At 44.3% G+C, this 21,579-nt stretch overlaps 1 protein-coding gene across 2 annotated transcripts in view; it reads right to left on the reverse strand.

Moving 5' to 3' along the window:
• Nucleotides 1-1,942: 1,942 nt before the first annotated feature.
• Nucleotides 1,943-21,579, reverse strand: part of CYFIP2 (cytoplasmic FMR1 interacting protein 2) — a 131,974-nt gene continuing 112,337 nt past the window's right edge. Inside the window, exons 27-31 of one of the 2 annotated variants that reach the window (XM_060008452.1) lie at nucleotides 15,710-15,782; nucleotides 15,160-15,254; nucleotides 9,413-9,651; nucleotides 7,715-7,862; nucleotides 1,943-5,462 (exon numbers count right to left, since the gene is read on the reverse strand). In XM_060008452.1, the coding sequence (XP_059864435.1) occupies nucleotides 5,295-5,462; nucleotides 7,715-7,862; nucleotides 9,413-9,651; nucleotides 15,160-15,254; nucleotides 15,710-15,782 (723 nt within the window). In that variant the 3' untranslated portion in view covers nucleotides 1,943-5,294. The remainder of the gene's footprint in view (nucleotides 5,463-7,714; nucleotides 7,863-9,412; nucleotides 9,652-15,159; nucleotides 15,255-15,709; nucleotides 15,783-21,579) is intronic. The other variant, XM_060008453.2, reaches the window with a different exon arrangement.

A 21,579-nucleotide genomic window follows, 5' to 3' on the forward strand; every position in this document is an offset into this window, starting at 1 on the left:
CCACCTTGAAGATGAGGAACCTGAGGCCCCAAGAGATTTGAGGGCTTCCCAGGCTGCAGCAGTGGGGGCCACTAATGCCCTAGAACTCATCTCTGTTGGCAGTCTTCAGGAAAGCAGGCGCTGTGTAACACAGGAGGCTCCAAGCACTGGTGCTGGTCTTAAACATATCCTTCTAGTGATCTTCTACTGCCATCCTTTCCGATGAGTGTGAGAGGTCTCCAGGTGCCTTCAGCCTGGGAACTTCCTTGCCACTATGCTGGGTCTCTCCTAATACCAGGCTTAGCTCAATCTTACTGACCCAAAGCCCCCCAGAAGTCCAGTAATCAAATTCCTAAGTCTAGTTTTGGGGTCCAGACTGGCAGATCAATTTACTATAGTGTAACAGCAAAAGCCCATCCTTTGGAACTGGGTTCATATTCCAGCTTTCACTTAGTAACTGTGTGAAAATAAACACACTGTATAGCCCCTTTGTCAAAGGTGGGATATAACACAAAAAGTGATGGTGGTTGATTCAAAGGAATGGATGGATGAATGGGATTTAGCATGGTGCCCACACACATTAGGCCTCATTAAATATTAGTTCCCATGCTTCCTCTTAAAACTAGGGATATATTGATAAATGATATATATGGAACAGGACAGAAAGCCCAGAAATAAACCCATGCACTTATGGTCAATTCATCTATGACAAAGGAGGCAAGAATATACAATGGAGAAAAGACAGTCTCTTCAGTAAGTGGTGCTGGGAAAACTGGACAGCTACAGGTAAAACGATGAAGTTACAACATTCTCTAACACCATATACAGACATAAACTCAAAATGGATTAAAGACCTAAATGTAAGACCAATAAACTGCTAGAGGAAAACACAGGCAGGACATTCTTTGACAGAAACTGCAGCAATATTTTTTTTGGCTCCGTCTCCTAAAGCAAAGGAAACAAAACCAAAAGTAGACAAATGGGACCTAATTAAACTTATAAGCTTTTGCACAGCAAAGGAAATCATCGACAAAACAAAAAGACAACGTACTGAATGGGAGAAGATATTTGCAAATGATACGACTCATAAGGGGTTAATATCCAACACACCTAAACAGCTCATACAACTCAACATCAAAAAAACAAACAACCCAATTAAAAAATGGGCAGAAGAACTGAACAGACATTTTTCCAAAGAGGACATGCCGATGGCCAACAGGCACATGAAGAGATGCTCAATATCGCTAATCATCAGGGAAATGCAAATCAAAGCCACAATGAGCTATCACCTCACACCTGTCAGAATGGTTATCATCAAAAAGAACACAAATAACATGTTGGCAAGGATGTGGAGAGAAGGGAACCCTCCTATGCTGTTGGTGGAAATGTAAATTGGTGCAGCCAATAAGGAAAACAGTATGGAGTTTCCTTAAAAAACTAAAAATAGAGTTACCATATGATCCAGCAATCCCACTTCTGGGCATATATCCGGAAAAGACAAAAACTCTAATTCGAAAAGACACATGCACCCCAATGTTCACAGCAGCACTATTTATAATCGCCAAGACATGGAAGCAACCTAAATGTCCATCAACAGATGAATGGATAAAAAAGATATTATATGTGTGTGTGTATATATATTGGGTTGGCCAAAAAGTTCGTTTGGGTTTTTCACATGATCTGATGGAAAAACCCGAATGAACTTTTTGGCCAACCTTACGCTCACCACCCCCCGCCCCCACACACAAAATGGAATATTACTCAACCGTAAAAAGAACAAAATAGTGCAATTTGCAGCAACATGGATGAACCAAGATATTTTCATACTAAGTGAAGTCAGAGAAAGACAAATATCATATGATTTCACTTATATGTGAAATCTAAAAAAAAGATACAAATGAACTTATTTACAAAACAGAAACAGACTCATAGACATAGAAAACAAATTTATGATTACCAATGTGGGGAGGGAGGAAGGAATAAATTAGGAGTTTGGGATTAACAGATACACACTACCATATATAAAACAGAAAAATAACAAACACCTGTATAGCACAGGGAACTATATTCAATACCTTGTAACACTCTATAATGGAAAAGAATCTGAAAAAGGATATATATGTATAACTGAATCACTTTGCTGTACACCTAAAACTAACACATTGTAAATCAACTACACTTCAATTAAAAAAATAGAAAACAAATAACAACAACAACAACAAAAAACCCAAAAAACAAAACTAGGGATATAGTTTGTAGAGTTACACTGTCAGACTATGAATCCCCTAGGCTCAGGCACCATCTCCGATATCTTGCCCAGTGCAAGTCAATTTGTAAAGATTTAATTCCTCCAGTGAGAAAGGAAAACAAGCCATTAGTTTAGGGCGCAATGTGCTTTGTCTTCTTTATCTTTATCTTCCTCCATTCTCTTTCAGGTTGTATCCTTAGTCATCAGTTTTCATGTGGCCTTCCACAGATCAACGACGACTAGAATATGACCCAGAATCAAGACAAGATGCTCATTTCACTAGTTTGGAAGCAGTTTTAATGGAGATGGAAATGTTTATCAACTCAACACAGGTACCCCAAAATACAAAGCAAAATATCATCTTCAGCTGCATAGCAAATATGATTTAAGAATTTAACATCATTATTTGATCACAAGCGTAAATATAAGTCACCATAAATAAATGTAAATTCATTGTACAAAAATCCCCAACAACTCTTAATACAAATATGGTACATTTGACAGTTTCTGAAACAGAATTTATTTTAACCTTTTAAAACCTAAGTTTTTATTTTTCCTGGTTCTTAGATACACAAAAAATCAAAAGTGGGGGTGGGCAGTAACACCAGGAAGGAAAGAATTATTAAACCCTTTCGGTGTTCGTAAATCGATGCTGCTGGTGAGCCAGGGAAATGAACCGTCTCTCTTAAAGGTGAAGACCTCAATTTACTGGGATCAAATCTCTTGAGGATAATAGGATTCTACCCAGAGGGTCAAATTCAGGGCTATGGATGCAGGGTGGGAGGGGTGAACTGTTGAAATAGCAATCTCATCCAACCGGTGATCCAAATCTCCGCAAAGCAATGGTCAAGGATTTAGAATGATCTCCAGGACTTAATAGCCAGACTTAATCTGAGAGAGTGAGCCAGCTACTGTTCCCAGACAGGAGTGAAGACTCGGAAGGCTCTGGAGCTTAGAAATTTTATGTGGGTTTTGAAGGTGAGTTTTACCTGGTGGTTCTCCCATGTCGTGTAATGCCTCACTTTTGCCTTTGGGATACATCTATGGTCATCAAGAAGAAAAAAATGAGAAATCAGAATAGGAAGTGGCAGCTCCAGACAGGAGGATCTGACAGCTTCCACCCTGACTCACTTTCCTTCCCAACAAATATTTTCTTTCATGGCTCAGAGGGAGCTCAAAGCCCAAGGGTAGCAGTGCAGGGGGCCTCTACAGCAGTGGTCCTCAGACTTTCATGTGCAACAGAACAATCCAGCTTGTGGCAAGTGCAGATTTCTTGACCCTGCTCCCAGAGCTGTAGAATCAATGGGTGTGAGATGGGGCCCAGGAATCTGCATTAAACGTGCTAATCTCAGGAGGTCCTGATGTATGTGGCCTTTGGACCATACTTTGGCGAGCCCCACCTCTCCTCCCTGGTGAGCATGAGTGGGTAACACAAACCTCTTGCTATGGACATTTCTTTGCTCTTGCCATGGGGTTGAAGTGGGCCATCTGGTTAATGGCAACCATTTCCATTCATCTGCCCTGAGGGAGGAGATCATTACTGTTCTATTTTCTCTCTTTCTTTTCCTTCCTGGGCCAGGGGAGAAATATTCAATGTCTCACTTTATATGTTCTTACAAGCTCAGGGTCACAGATTCCCTTTGATGATGAGGTGCTCTGCAATGAGAAATTCACTTCCCAAAGGCTTCCATCCTTCTAAACAGTCTCCCCATGCTTGGTAGGAGATTCTGCAGGGAACTTTGGTTCAGGGAAAAGGAAGTAGACACATCCCTTTGAGATATACCCCATACCTCAAAATCTAAGTTAAGGAACATCAAGGAAGTTGACAGCCAAAGATAAAATGTCTCCGGAATCTTTCAGCTTCTAGGACAACAAAAGTCCTGATTCACTAGAACAGGATTCCTCTTTGGGGTATATTTTGGTATTAAAAGCTCGTTGACAAGTATTATTTATATTCCTTACCTCCTTGACCCCAAGATGTTTCTGGCTTCTATTAAAATAACCCTTTAATATTTTCTTTCTTGTGACAGTTTTCCTTGATGAGAGATTCTGTGCCAAGAAGTGGCCCCTAATTTGGTCGCTGGCTAATGCTGTGGGCAGTGCATGCCTGGCCTGTTCAAAGCTGTAGCCCCAGTGTCCATTACCCTGTGCAACTTGGTGCTCACTGAGCATTTGCTCAATGAATAAAGGACCCTCTCACCATCAAGCAGATGAGGTGGTCTAATAGCTTTCTGTTTTGAACTATGGAATCCCTGGCTGTGTTCTTAAATACTGCTTCTACATAGCGGTTCTGACCATCTTCTTACCCCAATTCTACTCACCCATTCCAGTTGTGAATGCATTTCTGAATTCTCTCTAGGAGTGCCCTGAGAGGGGAGTCAGAATGTGGTTTTGGGAGTCCATGGAAGGTCAAAGGCAACACCACAACACCATCTACCATGGTACCAATACCAGGAACCTCGTCTCCCATTCACCATGGCTCTCAGCGCCTGGTCCAGGAGTATTCTTGGTGGTAGAATCCCTGGCGTCCAGAGCAGAAGAAGATGCCATCTTGGGAAGTGGAGGGAGGGAACCAGAGGAGGTGAAGATGCTAGGAAGTGGAAGCATGGCCAGGCTGACATCTTGGGGCATCACCACACTCTTTTCTCCATCTCTAAGACTTCAGTCCTGGGGTGGCACGTGGGCATTGGGTTGGAGGTCTCCATCTGAGGAGGAGGTCTTGGGAAGCAACCACAGATGTAGGGGACCACGAGATGGAGAAAGGGTAAAACTAGGGCTCTTAACACAGCTGAGGGAAAAAAAAGTAAAAAAGAAAAAAGCATACACTGCCCTGTTTCTTTTCTTTTCTTTTTTTTTTTTCCATTTACACTATGGAGAAACCACCATGGAGATGTTGTGGGAGAGCATGCACAGGTCCAGCCCTCAGGAGGTGCAGATGTGTTTGGGGAGGTTCTTGTTTCCTTCCAGGTCCATCCCACACACTGTCCAGTCAGACCCTGTTGCAGGCTGGTTGTGGCTTTCTCTCTCCTGCTTCTCCTCAAGGTCGAGGGTTTGCAGGACCTTCCGCCTAGCAGGTGGTGGCCAGGGACTGGTGGATGGGTGGTTGGAAGCAGCGCACATGCTCCACAGTGGAACTGTCCGTCTCCACGGACTTCATGTACTTATTCAGGATGGCAAAAACCTCATTGTTCAAGATCTGGTACTTCCTGATCCTGTCTGCCATCTTCTTCAGGGGCTGTAGAAGGACAGGGACGTGCAGGTTAGGGATGGGCGGAGGGGACAGAGAAATCAAGAGAAAGGGAAGAATTCAGTTGAGGGTGGGGTCCAGGGTCCTGATGCTTCAATGATCATGCCACTCTCTTGCTTAAAGGCCTTCTATGGGTGCCCAGAGCTTGACAGTGAAATGTGAACTTGACCATAAAACGCTTTGAGTTTCAAAACTTACCACAAAGCTGCAGTAATCAAAACATGTGGTTCTAGCATGAAGACAGACAAATGGACCAATGAAACAGACAGCCCAGATATAAACCCTTTCATATATGGTCAAATGATTTCTGACAAGGGTGCCCACAACATTCAATGGAAAAAGAATGGTCTTCTCAATAGACGGTGCTGGGAAAACTGGATATCCACACACAGAAGAAGTTGGATTCTTACTTTACACCATATACAAAACATTAGCTCAAAATGGATTAAAGACCTAAACATGAGAGTGAAAACTTTAAAACTCTTAGAAGAAAACAGAGGAAAAGCGTTACGACATTGAGTTTGGCAATGATTTCTTGGATATGACACCAAAGCACAGGTAATAAATAATAAATTGGAATACATCAAAATTAAAAACTTATTTGCATTAAAGGACACTATCAACAGAGTGAAAAGGTGACCCAAAGAATGAAAGAAAACATTTTCAAATCATATATCTGATAAGGGATTAATACCCAGAATATAGAAAGAACACCTGCAATTAAATAACAGCAAAACAAACAGACAAAAAAAAACAAGCCAAATGACCCAACTAAAAAGTGAGCAAAACACTTGAATAGACATTCCTCCAAAGAAGATAAACACATAGCCAATAAGCACATGAAAAGATGCTAATATCACTAATTGCTAAGGAAATGTGAATCAAAACCACAATGAGATACCACTTCACACACATTAAAATGGCTATTTCCAAAGATACACAGAAAATAACAAGTGCTGGGGAAGATACAGAGAAATTGGAACTCCTGTGCATTGCTGGTGGGAATGTAAAATGGTGTGGTCACTATGGAAAACAGTATGGTGGTCCTCAAAACATTAAAATCAGAATTACCACATGATCCAGCAATTCCAATTTTAGGTATATACCCCAAAGCAATGAAAGCAGGGTCTTGAACAGTTATTTGTACACTCATGATCACAGCAGCACGATTCACAACAGCCAAAATGCGGGAGCAACTCAAGCGTCCATCGACAGACGAATGGATAAACAAAATGCGGTGTATACGTACAATGGAATATTATTCAGCCTTTAAAGGAAGGAAATACTGACATGCTACAACAGGGTGAGCCTTGAACACATTATGCCGAGTGAGAATTCCACTTATACGAAGTACCTCTAGAGCAGTCAAACTCACAGAGAAAGAAGGTGGAAGGGTGGTTACCAGAGGCTGAGGGGAGGGAGAATGGCGAGTTACTGTTTCCTAGGCACAGAGTTTCAGCTGGGGAAGATGAAAAGTTCTGAAGATGGAGGTGGTGATGGTTGCGTAACAAGGTGAGTGAATTTAATGCAGTAAACAGTTAAAGATAGCTAAAACAGCAAATTTTATGTTACGTATGTTCTACCTCAAAGCAAACAAAAAACCTTTGAGGTGGCTCCTGCCTCTTTCTCCTCTCAGCAGGTCCTGCAGACCCACCCTCTGTTCCAGCCATACATCTTCATGCCTCTGTGCCTTTGCTCTAGCTGTTCCCTCTGCCTAGAACATTCTCCCCATCCCGCACCCCATTTTCTGCCTGGCTATTTGCAGCGGGTCATTCTGGACTTTGCCCAAGCATCGCCTCTAGGGGGAGCCTTCTGAGGCCCCTGCCCAGCCCCTCAGCCTGCTTTAGACAGCCCTTCTTGATGCTCCCGCAGCAGCCTTGCCTACCCGACACACGACAGCGGCGCTCATCCCATCCCCGTGGCTGCACAACTTTCGTGTTCAGTCAGAGTTTGTGCAGATGACGAAGCAGCATTAGCAGAGTCTGACTGGCACAGGGAAGGTGTGTTTCAGGTCTGGAGGCTGGCCCTGCCCTGCGGGGTGACGTGATTCATCCCAGTGGGTTACGAGCCAGTGACTCACGGCTTCTTACGAGAAGGTCACCAGCTGCTGAATGTCTCCGTACCTACCTGCTGCGGTGTGGGGAGCTGGCCTCCATAAGCAGCTCCCCCTCCTCTGCCGATGAAAGACCTGCTGGTCAGGCCTGGCCCCCACTCCCAGGACCCAGCCACGAGCTGCTTACCACATTCTTAATGATTTCATCCTTCCCGTCCTGCCTCTGTACTTTCAGCAGGTGGTAGCAGAAGTCGAACAGGTCGAAGCGACGCTGCTGGCCCAGCAGGACGATGATGGAGCAGCCAGCCCAGTTCAGGCCATCTCCGAAACACTGCCTGGGAGTGGGAGAGGAAGCAGCTGGAGTGAGAAGCAGGAGGCAGAGGGGGAAGGGACCCTCATCTTGGACCAGCAGTACAGCTAGTGAGCTGGCTCACCTCTGGGCCAATTCTCTTAATCTGTAGAAGGGGTACAAGGGAAGCTGTGAGTGTAGACTCATTTGTTCCTGGGACTGTGGTTATATTATGAGCCCTGCTAGCCATAAAGAGGTGTCAGTCTGTCACTCCACTAATGTAAGAAAAATCAGCTTTGAAGAAGACAAATTTGCAAGAAAAAAAATCCAACCAGTCTTTGAGATATATGTAGCCAGTTAGAATTCTGATGAAGCTCTGTCTTGGCTCTGGAAAGGAACCAGAGAACACCTGGGAGGGGAAGGGTGGTTTCAAACCAGGAGACCAGCTGGCCAGTGTAGGTGGAGAGGGCAGGGACTGGGGGTGGGGGAGGGACACGATGGGGCATGAACAGACGCTGCTGGTGTGCAGGGCTGCCAGTCCTCTTGGGTCTGGTGAAGCCCAGCCTGCACGCCCCCAACTCTCAACAGCCACCTGGGCAATCTGGGAGGCCGTGGGGCATCTCTTGGCTGGATCGCTCGCCCCTGAATGCAGCGCAGCCCACTGGGAAGGTTTCCCAGCTTCCCCACCGCTGTCGCGGAAAGTGCAGCTGCTCTGGAAACAGCCTTCCCGTCCCACTCCCAGCACCACTCTCTCGGGGAGGCCTCTCTGGCCCCTGTGCGTGTTTCCTCCAGAGCTCCTGGCTCCTGGAGGGCAGGCCTTGTCTGCCCTCTTCACCACTCTGCTCTTGCTGTGTAGCTGGGTGAGTGACGGGAGAATGGGGCTCTGCTTCTGTCTTCTCTGAGAACAGGACTGGGTTCCTCTCAAAGGCACCCCTGCTTTTTAGGAGCAGAGGCCTCATGAGCAAGGTGGGGCCCACCTTCTGCCAGGGGAGCCTGTCTCTGTTCTACGACCCCTGGAGCTCTGCTGGGGTGGGCGGTGAGATCTTAATACCAAGCCCTCGCCAGAGCTCCCCCCCCACCGCCCCTTCCATAGGCCCAGCTTCTAGTCCCGTGAAGACAGGCCCTGAGAGGTCCAAGGCCCCGATGTGCACACACTCCATGTCTGTCTTCAACCACTTGGAGCCTTCCCTGTGGGGTCCCCTTCTCCCCTCTAAGAGCTGAATCCTAAGCAGTGTTCCAGCTCAGCTGTCGTCTGTGAATTAAATTCCTATAATCCACTTGTCTCTCTTCATGGGCATCTGTTGTCCTTCCTGCCCTCGCTGCCAAGGGACCTCATTCGATGCACCTTATATCTATTTTCTAGTCTTCTCTTGGCCCTGTCAACCCCACATACCAGGAACTGTCTACTTTTGCTCTGCACAGATGCATGTCCGGCACCTAGAACCCTGATCGACATACAGCACGTGCTCAACAAACCGTTGTTGGACAACCCCGCCCCTGCCCTCCTTTCTGGTTGAGCTCTGGCTGCCTGATGGCTCTTCGGGTGGGGGATGAGCAGGTTGGAGGGGCGACCCCACCTTCCCTGGGGCTACTCACTCAGCTGTGAACTCGTTGGTCCCCACGGGGATGCAGTAGACGAACTGCATGGCACTCCACAGCCGGTGGAACTCCACGCACTCGTCGACGTGCATGACGCCGTTGGTGGGCGGGGGGCCCCGCCAGATGGGGTCCTGCAGGTAGCTCCGGATGCGGGTCAGGATGACCTCGAACATGGACAGGCCGCAGCACAGCCGCTCCTTGGTCAGGAGGTCACCCTCCCGAGCGATGGCGATTTGCTGGGAACGGGAGAGTACATACACCTGCCAGTCACACCTCAGACCCCATTTTCTACCTCTCACCCGATATTCCCAAACCCCAGAGCTGGCTGCATCTGTAATTCATTCACCAGAACTGAGGTCTTGCCCAGAGCAGGGCACTAACTTTATAAACCTGAGTTCAATCGCAGGGGGAAGTCTTGGGGTAAGTAAAATCGAGGAGCCATTGCTAGAGGAATAGTATAAAAAAATTTCAATCCACCTATATAATGAAATGCTAGGTAGCCTTTGAAAAGACTGAGATGATGCTACTACTAGTACTATTGCTACTACTGTACTGTTACGACTACTAGCACACACTCACTGTGTGTGTAACACACCAGGCCCTGTTCTATGCATTCGTTAAGTACTTACCTTATTTACTCCTTACATAAACCCCATGAAGAAGATGCCATTATTATCCCCATTTTATTGAAGAAGAAACTGAGGTTCAGAGAGGCAGTCAGTGAGTGGAAAAGTTGGGATTTGAATCCTAGTAGTCTAGAGCTGTGGATTAAATTGTTAAGTGAATAGAGCAAGTTGCAGAAGAGGACGTGTACTACAATCCTATTAAAAGACATCAGTAACACAATCCCACAGACAGACACACAAAACTGTACGCATGTATGTGTGTGGGGGGGTGAGAGTGTAAAACATTCTAGAAGGATTAACATCAGTTGTGGGAACAGATGGGCTTGGAGAAGCAGGTGGGGTTTTCACTTTTTACTATAAATACTTCTGTACAGTTGAATGTGCTACAATAAGCATATGTTACTCTTAAAAATTTGTCGCTGATTTTACAGGTTATTCCTCCAAGTTCTCTGACCACTGTTAACAATCTTCCTTAATAATTTAAACTGGCTTCTCATATGGCATCTGGTTACTACATCTCTAATAATCAGCCAGCTAGACTAGTACTTCAAAACACATTACTGTCTGCAGGAGCAGAAAATATCTAGGGGTAGAGGTCTCAAAGCCATGTGCAAGGATAACAGATATTAACATCTAAGGTCCAAGTACAATCTCCAAATCTAGGGACAAAGCTTAAGAGGGCCGGCTTCAGAGACAGGTTCACAGGGCACTCCTGGGATCAGTTCCCCAGAGGGCGGGCCCGCCCGAGAGCTCAGTGTACAGTGTGGCTGGGTGGAGTCTGCCTGCCTGCTCCCTGCACGCTCCCCACACCCTACAGCCCCTAGAAAGAGGGCGGCCTCAATTAAATTAATCCATGAAGGGAAGTAAATCAGGAAACACCAGCGCTGGAGCCCTGTAGGAATGTGGGTCAGGAGTGTAGCTGTCATGACAGCTATAAACCGAAAGAAGTCTAGGACGAAAAACGTGAATTGGGGAAGAAGAGCTTACGACCTGTGTTTCGAACACAAGAGGGAACCCTGATTCACGGTGACTCATCTTGATTCTGGTGGCAGAGAAAGATCGCTCCAGTGCAGAGAAGCTGCCACAGTTAGCTAGAAATACTTCTTTTCAAAAACCCTGACCCCAGTGCTTGACTCTGTTCTCACCAGGCAACTCCCTGTGGTAGTATCTGGATCCTGACAGGGCTCTCCACTTTAGAAAGAGAGTGCCTGGTACAGCGAAGATGCTCAGTAAATAAAGAACCCACGTCTGTTCTCGAGCCATGATTATTCTCCTTCAGAAATTAATACAGAGAGTTCTGGCTTACTAGTTAACCTGTGCATTTAGTTAGTCTGTATCAGTCCTCAGGGCCTGACAACTGTGGGAGGACCTAAAGAATTAGCAACAGGGTTTATAAACCTGCAGACAGATTTTGAACTCTAATGACCCCCCCCCCCAATCAGAGCCAACCAAAGGGCCTTGACTGAAATGGTTAGGGGCTTTGCCCCTTTCCTGAAAAACTGTTTACCTTTATGGGTTTTCCTATGAGCTACAAGAGTAAAATCTGGAAAAAAAATTGTAAAAATGTTATAAGAAAATAAAAATCTCCCATAAATCCCATCACCCACAGATGAGCTTTCTTAAAATACTTATGTATGATTTATTTGTGTTTATGTATGTGAGCGTGTATATGTATCTATTTTAACACAGTTTGGGTCACACTATCTACATTGTTTTTTTCTCTTAAGATACTGGTACTAAAAATAAATTTCCTTTAGTATATTCAGTAATATGGTTTTTTAATGGCTACATAAAATGGCCATTGACATACGTCATTTACTTAGTTCTCTATTCCTGTTGGTTATTTTAAATTGCTCGCAAGTTTTCATCATTATAGACAACTCGTAAGTAATTATCCTTATATATTACACTTTTTGAGCTTCTCTCTGGTTATCTTCTTAGGATAAAATCCTAGAACTGTTCAGTCAAAGAGTATAAGCAGTTTTAAAAGGCTTTTGTTACATAGTGACAAATTAGTCCCAAGAAAAGCTGAACCACTGTACACCTGTCTGTGTCAAGTCTGTTCCTTGTGCCTTTAGCAGTTACTTCATTATCATGAAGAAAAGTTCTTAGCCAACTTGCGAAATGAAGAGCTATATCCTTCCCTTTCACGTTTCATTGATCACTGGTAAAGCGGAACACTTTTTCTCCTGTTTGTTGGCATTTATATTTCTTAGGCTGTGAGTTTTCTTTCATGCCCTTTTTTCTTTCTTTTTGCTTTTAATTAATTATTTATTTATTTTTGGCTGCACTGGGTCTTCGTTGCTGCACGTGGGCTTTCTCTAGTTGCGGTGAGCGGGGGCTACTCTTCGTTGCGGTGCGTGGGCTTCTCATTGCAGTGGCTTCTCTTGTTGCAGAGCACGGGCTCTAGGCACTCAGGCTTCAGTAGCTGTGGCACACGGACTCAGTAGTTGTGGCTTAAGGGCTCTAGAGCGCTGGGTCAGTAGTTGCGGCACGCGGGCTTAGTTGCTCCATGGCATATGGGATCTTCCTGGACCAGGGCTCAAACCCGTGTCCCCTGCACTGGCAGGCGTATTCTTAACCACCGCGCCACCAGGGAAGCCCTCTTTTTTCTTTTGATATGAGTGTCCTTCTAATCTGAAAAAGTGCACTAAAGATTGTTTGTTGCATATACCCTCAATCTGTGACTTTGTGTTTCTCATATATATATATATATATATATATATATATATATATATATATACACACACACTATGTGTGTATGTTTAACATAAATTTTAGCCATTTCTGTTCCACTCAGTGGGGAATTTTTTTCTCTCTCTTCCTGCCATTCTTTTCTGAGTTAACAAGGGTATAGAAAAAGCGTCTGTGAAATCATGTGGAAACATATTTCTGCATGGAGTACTTTGATTACATTTAGGTTACTTTGGAGAAAAATATCTCCATGCTCGCTCTTTCCTTTCTGTTTTTTAGAAGCTTTTTACTTATTTGTTTATCACAGTGATTGTGAAAGGCAGCTCAGCTAAAAAGACAAAACAGCTATTCGCCCATTTTATAGATGGGAAAACAAAGACCAAGATATTAAATGTCTAGCACTAGATTATGCAACAATTCAGGGGTAAAGCTGGAAAGAGGAGTCCTTCAACTCCCTGACAGAACGTTAATTCATGATAGCACTGGGCAACAAACCAGGTCACCTCAATTTTTCCTAGAAACAAATACAAGCAATGCAATACAGTTAAACTCTCCCAACATTAAACATGTAGCAGAATTTCCCTGTCACCGACCTAGAAGTTATGTGAGTTCCCTGAACCCCAGCAAGCTTGGACGTTCATATTTTAAAAATGTTTCTCTGGTCTCCAGGAGGACTAAGTTTTGGACTATTTCTTAAGGGCTGGGAGACTTATAAAACGGGCATTTCCTCTCCGGCAGAATGTCTAGGCTTTTGTTTGTTAAACATCAGCATTTGACAAATTGAGATTTCTATCAGTCCCAAGGAAATAGTGTTCATCAGAACAGGGAAGGAATTCACAGACTTCTAAGTGGAAACACATGCCGAAGCCTGGGTGTGAGAGGCCAGATTCTTGTAGGATGACACCAACAGTGGAGCAGACACATTTATATGTCGCTGGCTTGGGGGATTTCTCCCTAGAAGGCAATCTTTAGAGGATCTCCTGTGTTCAGCCCCGGAAGGCCAAAAAAGAAAATGTGCACATTTTACAGTATCTACATTCTCTCTGTGGTGACTAAACAACCCAAATGTCACTAAGTGTTTAGTCACTGTTTTCAGTAGGAGGTGGGTGGCCTGCAGGGGGTGTGGCTGGGGCTGCTCATCAGTGTGACACCTGGGCAGACGGGGCCCTGTCATGGGCTCCAACACTTGCCACGTTTTTCGAGAGAAGAGGCCGCCTTCCGCCCTCTGCGGAGGATGAGAATTCTTCTGATTCATGAGCTTTTGTGATGATAGGAGAGAGGACCTTAGGGATGCTAGTCCAAGAGCGGATCTGAATCCTAAACCTTTTAAACAGTCGGTTTTGGGTTTTGTGGAACAGAACAAGCCATACTGGCTTGTCTCGCTGCAGTGCCCTGTTTTCTCTCCTTCCTGAATTCCTACCCTGATCCGTGCCCTGCCCCACCACCAAATGCTTGATTCAACTTGAATCAACTTGAAAGGAGACAGCACATGCTGTTTGTTTCATCCCTTTCCCCCTCCAAAGTGTCTTCTTTCCTGACTGCCTGCACGGTTTGTGAGTTCTCCAAAGGCAGGGGTCCTGTTTTACTCATCTCCAGGTTCAGGTTTGTAAAAATGAGCTTTAATTACAGATTTAACACCTGAGCTCATTCACCTTCAAAAATATTAGAACATTACAGATAAAGCTGCCTTCTTTGATCTCCCCACCCATCTCTGTCCCTTTCATCTTTCTTCAGAGGTTGCCACCATTATGAACTGGGTGTTTTTCATTTCCTAGGAAAAGTTTTACTTAATATGGTTTTTTGATATGTGTTTAAAAAAAATACAAATAGCATCACACTCCATGACCTGTAGTGCAACTTGCTTTATTCACCTAACCATGTGTTTATGGTCTGTCCACACTGATGCATCTAGATCTGATTTTTTTCTTTTCATTATTATGTAGCAGGTATTCATCATTTGAATGATTTTACCACATTTTATTTAGTCAACGCTCTACTGACTGACATTTAGGTTGTTTCCAGTTTTTTGCTTTAACAAACAATGCCGTGGTAAACATCTTGTGTTCCTGTAAGAGTTTTTTTTTAGCAAAGATACCCAGAGATGAACTGCCGGTTCACAGGGCGTGCGGTTCTAATTCTGAGAGATAACTCAGCAGAATTCTTCGTACCTAACGGGGAGTGACAGATACTTGTCTGACTTCCTTCTTTCTTGGCAGGATAGATGATACTGGGTGCAGGCCTGAGAGTCAGCAAAACTCATTCGAGACCTGCCCTTGCCACTAACAGGCTGTGTGCTGTTAGACTTTCTGTTTCTCTCTCTGGGCCTCAGTTTCCCCATCTGTACAATGAGGAGGTTGGACCAAATGCTCTCTCTCCCTCTAAAGTTCCTTTTGGTTCTCCGAGTCCGTGACAGGAGGATCGTACCTGAGGGGTCCCCAGCCGCTCTATCAGAGGGACCAGGTGAAGTGGCGCGTACTTGGCTTCCAGGCGTTTCATCCGGACCTCCAAACGCTCCCCCTCTGCAAAAGGAACAGTAGGCAGAAAATGAGATTCAGGGCACACCGGGGGAAATGGGGAAGGAAGAGCTCTCAGAGGACCTGGTGACGTATTTGTATTCCAACACTTGGATGGAGCGTGTAGAACTGTTTTCCCTGGTTCTGGCAAGTGTGATCAGGACTCACTACAAGGAAAATGTTCTATTATCTGTGCCCAACAGTGGAATCATCTACCTCATAGGGTGGTGAGTTCCCCATCACTTGAAGGATTTAGACCAACCAAGCTAGACAGCAACTTACTAGGGATGTTCTAGAAGGACCAAGGCCTGGAGCATTATTTCCAATTCTGTGACTGCCCAATAGCTGTCCAAAGCTCTCACCTTCTCCATTTCTGACCGCACATCTGAGTTTATTGGGATTAAGTGAGCATGAGGTGCAAATTCAGACCGGCCATTTAGCTGCTGTCAGTGGTTTCTTACCTTTGATGTAGACTCTAGGCAAGATGTTTTGGAAGGGTGCAGCATGGAGCAAATCACAGACTTCCTCCTGAGACTGAAAACAGAGAAGGAGGGAAAGAAAGAGAAAACCAGTTTTACTTTAAACCAGGAAGAATTTTCATTACTAAAAGCTTGAACACTGGAGTCAGCCAGACCTGGGTTCAAGTCCTAACACTTCTACTTAACTAGCTGTGGGATCTTATGCATGTTGCTTAACCTCTCTGAGCCTATTCATTTATCTGCAAAATGAGGATGAGAACAGTACCTATTTTAATGGGTTACTGTGAGGATGAAGTGAGAGAACGTATAGCCTCATAGCACAGACCCTGGACATAATGAGTGTGCAGTACATTTTCATTACAATCTTATAAGGAATTTGTTGAAAGAATTCAAAGTGGCAGTGGGATCAAATAGAGATGATGGACCCAGACTATGTTCATCTGGTTGGCTGTGAGGCCTATGGGCTCAAAGCAGGTAGCTAGACCAATCCTCCAATCCAGTAATACAGGATGCCTCTGTGTGAAGGCCTGGGTCTGGTTGCTTTTCTCCACCCCAGACTCCAACTGGTGAGGGAAGAGGGACTAGGACCCAGACAGGTTTTGATGGGGACTCTTTATGCATAAAAGTAAAGGCTAAAAGCAAACGTGTACTACAAAGCCTGGAGGAGAAAGTTTGGGGGAGGACAGGCCTGGAAGATATGGTCAAATGGGCTTACTGTACCAGGACCAGCTCATGATCACTGGATTTCAGTGACGGGGAAGGGGACCTACACGAGCCACCCTCCACGGGTCTTGGTTTCTCTTCTTTAAACTGTGTGGGGATCTGGATTAGGTAAGATCCAGCCTTCATTCAACTCTGATACTCTTGGCTTCTAAAGAATCTTGAGAAAATCAGGATTGTGAGGGCCCTTGGCTTCCTTAACCAGGCATGGGTAGAACATGGCCATCCTGGAAATCTAGCAGGCCAGCTGCTCAAGAAAGAAACCCCTAAACTCCCTCAGTCTTTGAAGTCAGGATGACAGAAGGAGGACAACTGAACTCTCCAGAGAGACCTGCTTGATCTGACTGTCATTCTCAGTTTCTTAGCCAGAGGGGAAATTTCCTCACTTTCTTAATTAATCTGTTCCTCCCCAAACCAGTAAATTAAGTAACTTGGTCTTTACTGCTATGTCTAAGCTTAGATCCTTTGATTCATCATATAATCTGAAAACTTGCCTATTGATTATTCAGGCTACTCTTCATTCATTAACATGGTGAATTACATGGATTGATTTTTTTTTTAATTTTTTAAATTTATTTTTGGCTGCATTGGGTCTTCATTGCTGCACGTGGGCTTGCTCTAGTTGCGGCGAGCAGGGGCTACTCTTCATTGTGGTGTGCAGGATTCTCATTGCCGTGGCTTCTCTTGTTGTGCAACACAGGCTCTAGGCACGCGGGCTTCAGTAGTTGTGGTGCGCTGGCTCAGTAGTGTGGCACACAGGCTTAGCTGCTCCGCGGCATGTGGGATCTTCCCGGACCAGGGCTCGAACCTGTGTCCCCTGCATTGGCAGGTGGATTCTTAATCACTGCACCACCAGGGAAGTCCCTATATGGATTGATTTTTGAATGATGAACCAGCCTTGCATTCTTGGGGTAAACTTCACTTGGTTGTGATGCATTATCCTTCTTATGTATTGGTGGATTTTATTTGCTAATAATTTTTTGGGGATTTTTACTCTATATCCATTAGAGACACTGATTTGGAGTTTTCAAGTGTCGTCGGTGTTGGCATTAGGGGGAAATGCCGACCTCATAAGTTGGAAAGAGTTCTATTTTTTCTATTTTCTGGAATTGTTATTATTTCTTCCTTAAATTTTTGGTATTCTACTTTCTGGAATTTCTATTTTCTGGAATTGTTATTATTTCTTCCTTAAATTTTTGGTAGAATTCACAAGTGAAACCAGCTGTATCTGGAGTTTTCTTTGTTGGAAGTCTTTTTTTTTTTTTTTTTTTAACTAGGTATACAATTTCTTTAGCACATATAGTACTGTTCAAGTTATCGATTTTTTTTTAAGTGAGTTTTGGGGTTTTCTGTGACTCAAAGACTTAATTCCTTTCATCTAAGTTTAATTTATGGGCTTAGGGTTGCTTGTAGTATGCCTTTATTATCCTTGTGATGTCTGTGAGATCTATAGTGATATCCCTATTTCATAACTGATACTGGTAATTTGTCTCTTCTCTTTTTTTTTCTTGGTCTGGCTAGAGGTTTATGAATTTTATCGATTTTTTTTTCCCAAAGAATCATCTTTTAGTTTCATTTATATTTCCCTATAGTGTTTCTGCTTTCAGTGTTGCTGATTTCTGTTCTTATCTTTATTATGTCCATTCTTCTGATTGCTTTGGGTTTAATTTGCTTTTCTTTCTCCAGTTTCTTATGGTGGAAGCCTAGACTACTGATTGAACACCTTACTCTTTGTTAATATACTATAACATTTAGGCTATTCTTCGATACCTCTAGTAATCAAGAGCTCAGTACTTCTGGAGGCAGCCCAACCCATTTTTGAACAATTCTAATGGTTACAAAGTTTTAAACCAAGGCAGCCTCCCAGTAGTTTCCATTCAAGATCCTTGTTCTGCTCTTTAGAGTATTACTGAATGTGTTTTTCTAGCCAGATTCTTCAGCTACCCTTCCATCTTTCTCCTCCTTTCAGGGCCGAGCACCTTACAAGAGCTTTCTACCTCTCTCTCCATTTCCCAGTCTTCACTTCCCTTCACAGCAAACAAAAATATCACGCCCAGCTATAACACGCCATGGCAATGGCTATGGAAAAGATTACTGAAGGCTGCTCTGTCACCAAGTTCAATGGATACCTTTCAGTCCTCGTACTATGGCATCTCTAATGTATCAGGCACTGTCTTCCCTTGGTTACTATGACAATGAGTTCTGTGGTTTCCATTATTTTGATTTCTCCTTTTTAGATTCTTTTGCAGGTTTGGCTTCTAACCACCCTTTGAATGTTGGTTTTCTCCAAGGTCCCTCTTTCTTTTTTTCTCCTCACTTCATTTTACCTACTTTGTCTCACCTACTCCCATGTCTACAAGCCCTGCCTTTGATTCACCAGCTCTGTATTTCCAGCCAGGCTTCTCTTTCAAGCTCAAGACTTGGATATCTACCTCCTTACTGGATATTTCCACTGGATATTCCACAGCTCCACATTTCTAAAGCTGACCTTCTTCTCCCCTTCTTATCTGAGGTTCCTTTGCTCCCAGAATGGCACAATAATCTCCTCACCTGCCCAAGTCTAAAACCCGGGGTTCATTTTTCGTCTCTCTTCCTCACGTCCCATGACCAGTAAGTCCTCATGTCTTGGATCCTCTCCACATTTCTCCACATTGACCACAACACTATGAGCTCCTTAAGGGTAGGGATGCCGCCTCTATTTTTACCTTTTATCCCCAGTGCCTAGGACATGATAGTCTCTCAATAATTATTTATTAATGAATGAATATGTGTTATCTCACGTTTCTTAGATGAATAAATGAATTTTTTTATCCACATGACTATCCTCCATATATGAGAATACTATTACATCCATTCATCCAACAAACATTTACTGAGTACCAGGCATTGTTCTAGGCTTTGCAGATATAATGTTGAACGAGATCGCTGTACTCACGTAAATTACATTGTAGTTGAGAGAGATAAAAACAAGTAAAACACACCAGAAAATTTCAGATAGCGGTAAGACACAATAGGGTACCAGGCTAGAGTGACTGGGAGTGGGGAAGGGACTACTTCAGAGAGCGTGGTTAGGGGAAACCCTTTTGAGGGGGTAGATATTTAAGTAGAGAACGGAATAAAGAAGGAGCCAACCATGCAGATAGGAGGTGAGTGCAATGGTGCTGAGGCAGAGAGTAAGCTGGAGTATAGTGACGCAGGTAGTCATAGTACAGTCTTAGTTCCTAACAGAAGGGAGGGGCCAGATCATGCGAGGTCTTGTAGTATGGTAGGAAGTCTGGAATTTAAGTGCAATGAGGAATTACGCAAGTATTCCAAGAAGAGGATTGGTACACATAGCCCTACTGCCAAGTTTTCTTATCTTTCTTGTTTACTTTTCTTCCAAAATTTTCAGTTGCACCTAGAAACGTCTTCTTACTAGGAAAGTTGCCCCCTTGCATGAATATCAACTTTCTATTTTGTTAATAAAACTGACCTTAGAAGCCACCTTAGGGGATGGAGAAAGGGGAAGAAGGTTCTGGGCCCCCTACAACAAGACCAATGTTGTTGCTTTATTCAGTTTACATGATGAGCTTCCACTTCAGATTTCCTTGGGGGAGACAGGAGTGTTCCATTTAGCCCCCCTCTGCACCCTGCGCCTCCCACTAGAGTTTGCAACCTGCAGGACCAGAGGTTCTTTGGGGGTGCTTCCTGTTGGCATGCTTCCTGTGTATTCTCTACCTTGTAATGCCATTTGTTACTGAAGGTGAAGAAAGAGAAGGATGTGGTTTCCTCATAGAGGTGGGAAAGCATTTGCCTGGAAGGTCCCCAAGGATGAGCTATGTGGCCATTTGCATGATGAGGTGTTTACATACCCTGCAACGCCTTTTGTGGAAGGTGCTTGTTTGGCATTCATGAGCTGAGGCCATGGCGGCTGATAAAAATGTCCAGTTCAGAGCACACAAAAGCCTGTGTCAGGGATCTGAACAGACTTCTCTGTGGGCACTCAGGCTAATGCACACCACCTTCTCATCCAACCTCTATCCTAAAGGATGGCATCTGGCCTTCCACTCTGCTAGGAACCCACCCAGCCCCTAGACTGTGAAGGCCACCTAGAGCGGGTTTCTTCCCCACTCCCTGTCAGCTCTTTCTGCTCCAGCCACAACAGCTTTCTGTTACTTGAATTCACCGTCTGCATATTCATCACGGAATTTCTGCCTTCTCTCTGGAATGCTCCCTAACCTATCTCTCCCACCCCGCCTCCTCTGCTTAGTAAATTCCCACTTTTTTTTTTTAATTAATTTATTTATTTTTGGCTGCATTGAGTCTTCGTTGCTGCACGTGGGCTTTTCTCTAGTTGCGGAGAGCGGGGGCTGCTCTTTATTGTGGTGTGCGGTCTTCTCATTGCAGTGGCTTCTCTTGTTGCGGAGCACGGGCTTTAGGCGCACAGGCTTCAGTAATTGTGGCACGCGGGCTTCAGTAGTTGTGGCGCACGGGCTTAGTTGCTCCATGGCATGTGGGATCTTCCTGGACCAGGGCTTGAACCCATGTCCCCTGCATTAGCAGGCGGATTCTTAACCACTGCACCACCAGGGAAGTCCTCCCACTCTTCTTTCAGATCTCAATTCAAGCATCATTCCTTCCAGGGAAACTTCCTGGACCACTGCAATACCTCCCTGTCCATGCGGTTCCTTTGTTATATGTCCTCAAAGAACCAAGCTCTTTTCCTTTCAGCATCTGAACTCAATTTGTATTATACATGCCCACATGTGACTATTTGATTAATATCTACCTCTCCCTACTGGAATGTAACCTTCAGGAAGGCAGGGACAATGATTATTTTTGACCATATTTTACTCGCAAGAGTAAGCACAGTGCCTGGCAGATAGCAAATGCTCAATAAGTATGTGGAATAAAAGTTGAAAGTCTGTGGCACATAAGGGAATTTTGACTTAGGACAGAATCCTTCCTATTTTCGGTTTGCTTATGTAGGCATAGATGTTTCCCCTTATCAATAAAGGAAGTATTTTCTCTTCAATGTACTGATTGCCCTGTATGAACACTATGTGAAGTATTTCTAGTAAATGCTCCATAAAGTTGGATTTTCAGGTGTCTTTTCATTTTCTATTCCTCTCCCTCTTCCTTCCTGTTTTTTC

Source organism: Delphinus delphis, chromosome 3, assembly GCF_949987515.2.
Source record: "Delphinus delphis chromosome 3, mDelDel1.2, whole genome shotgun sequence".
NCBI classification, from domain to species: domain Eukaryota; kingdom Metazoa; phylum Chordata; class Mammalia; order Artiodactyla; family Delphinidae; genus Delphinus; species Delphinus delphis.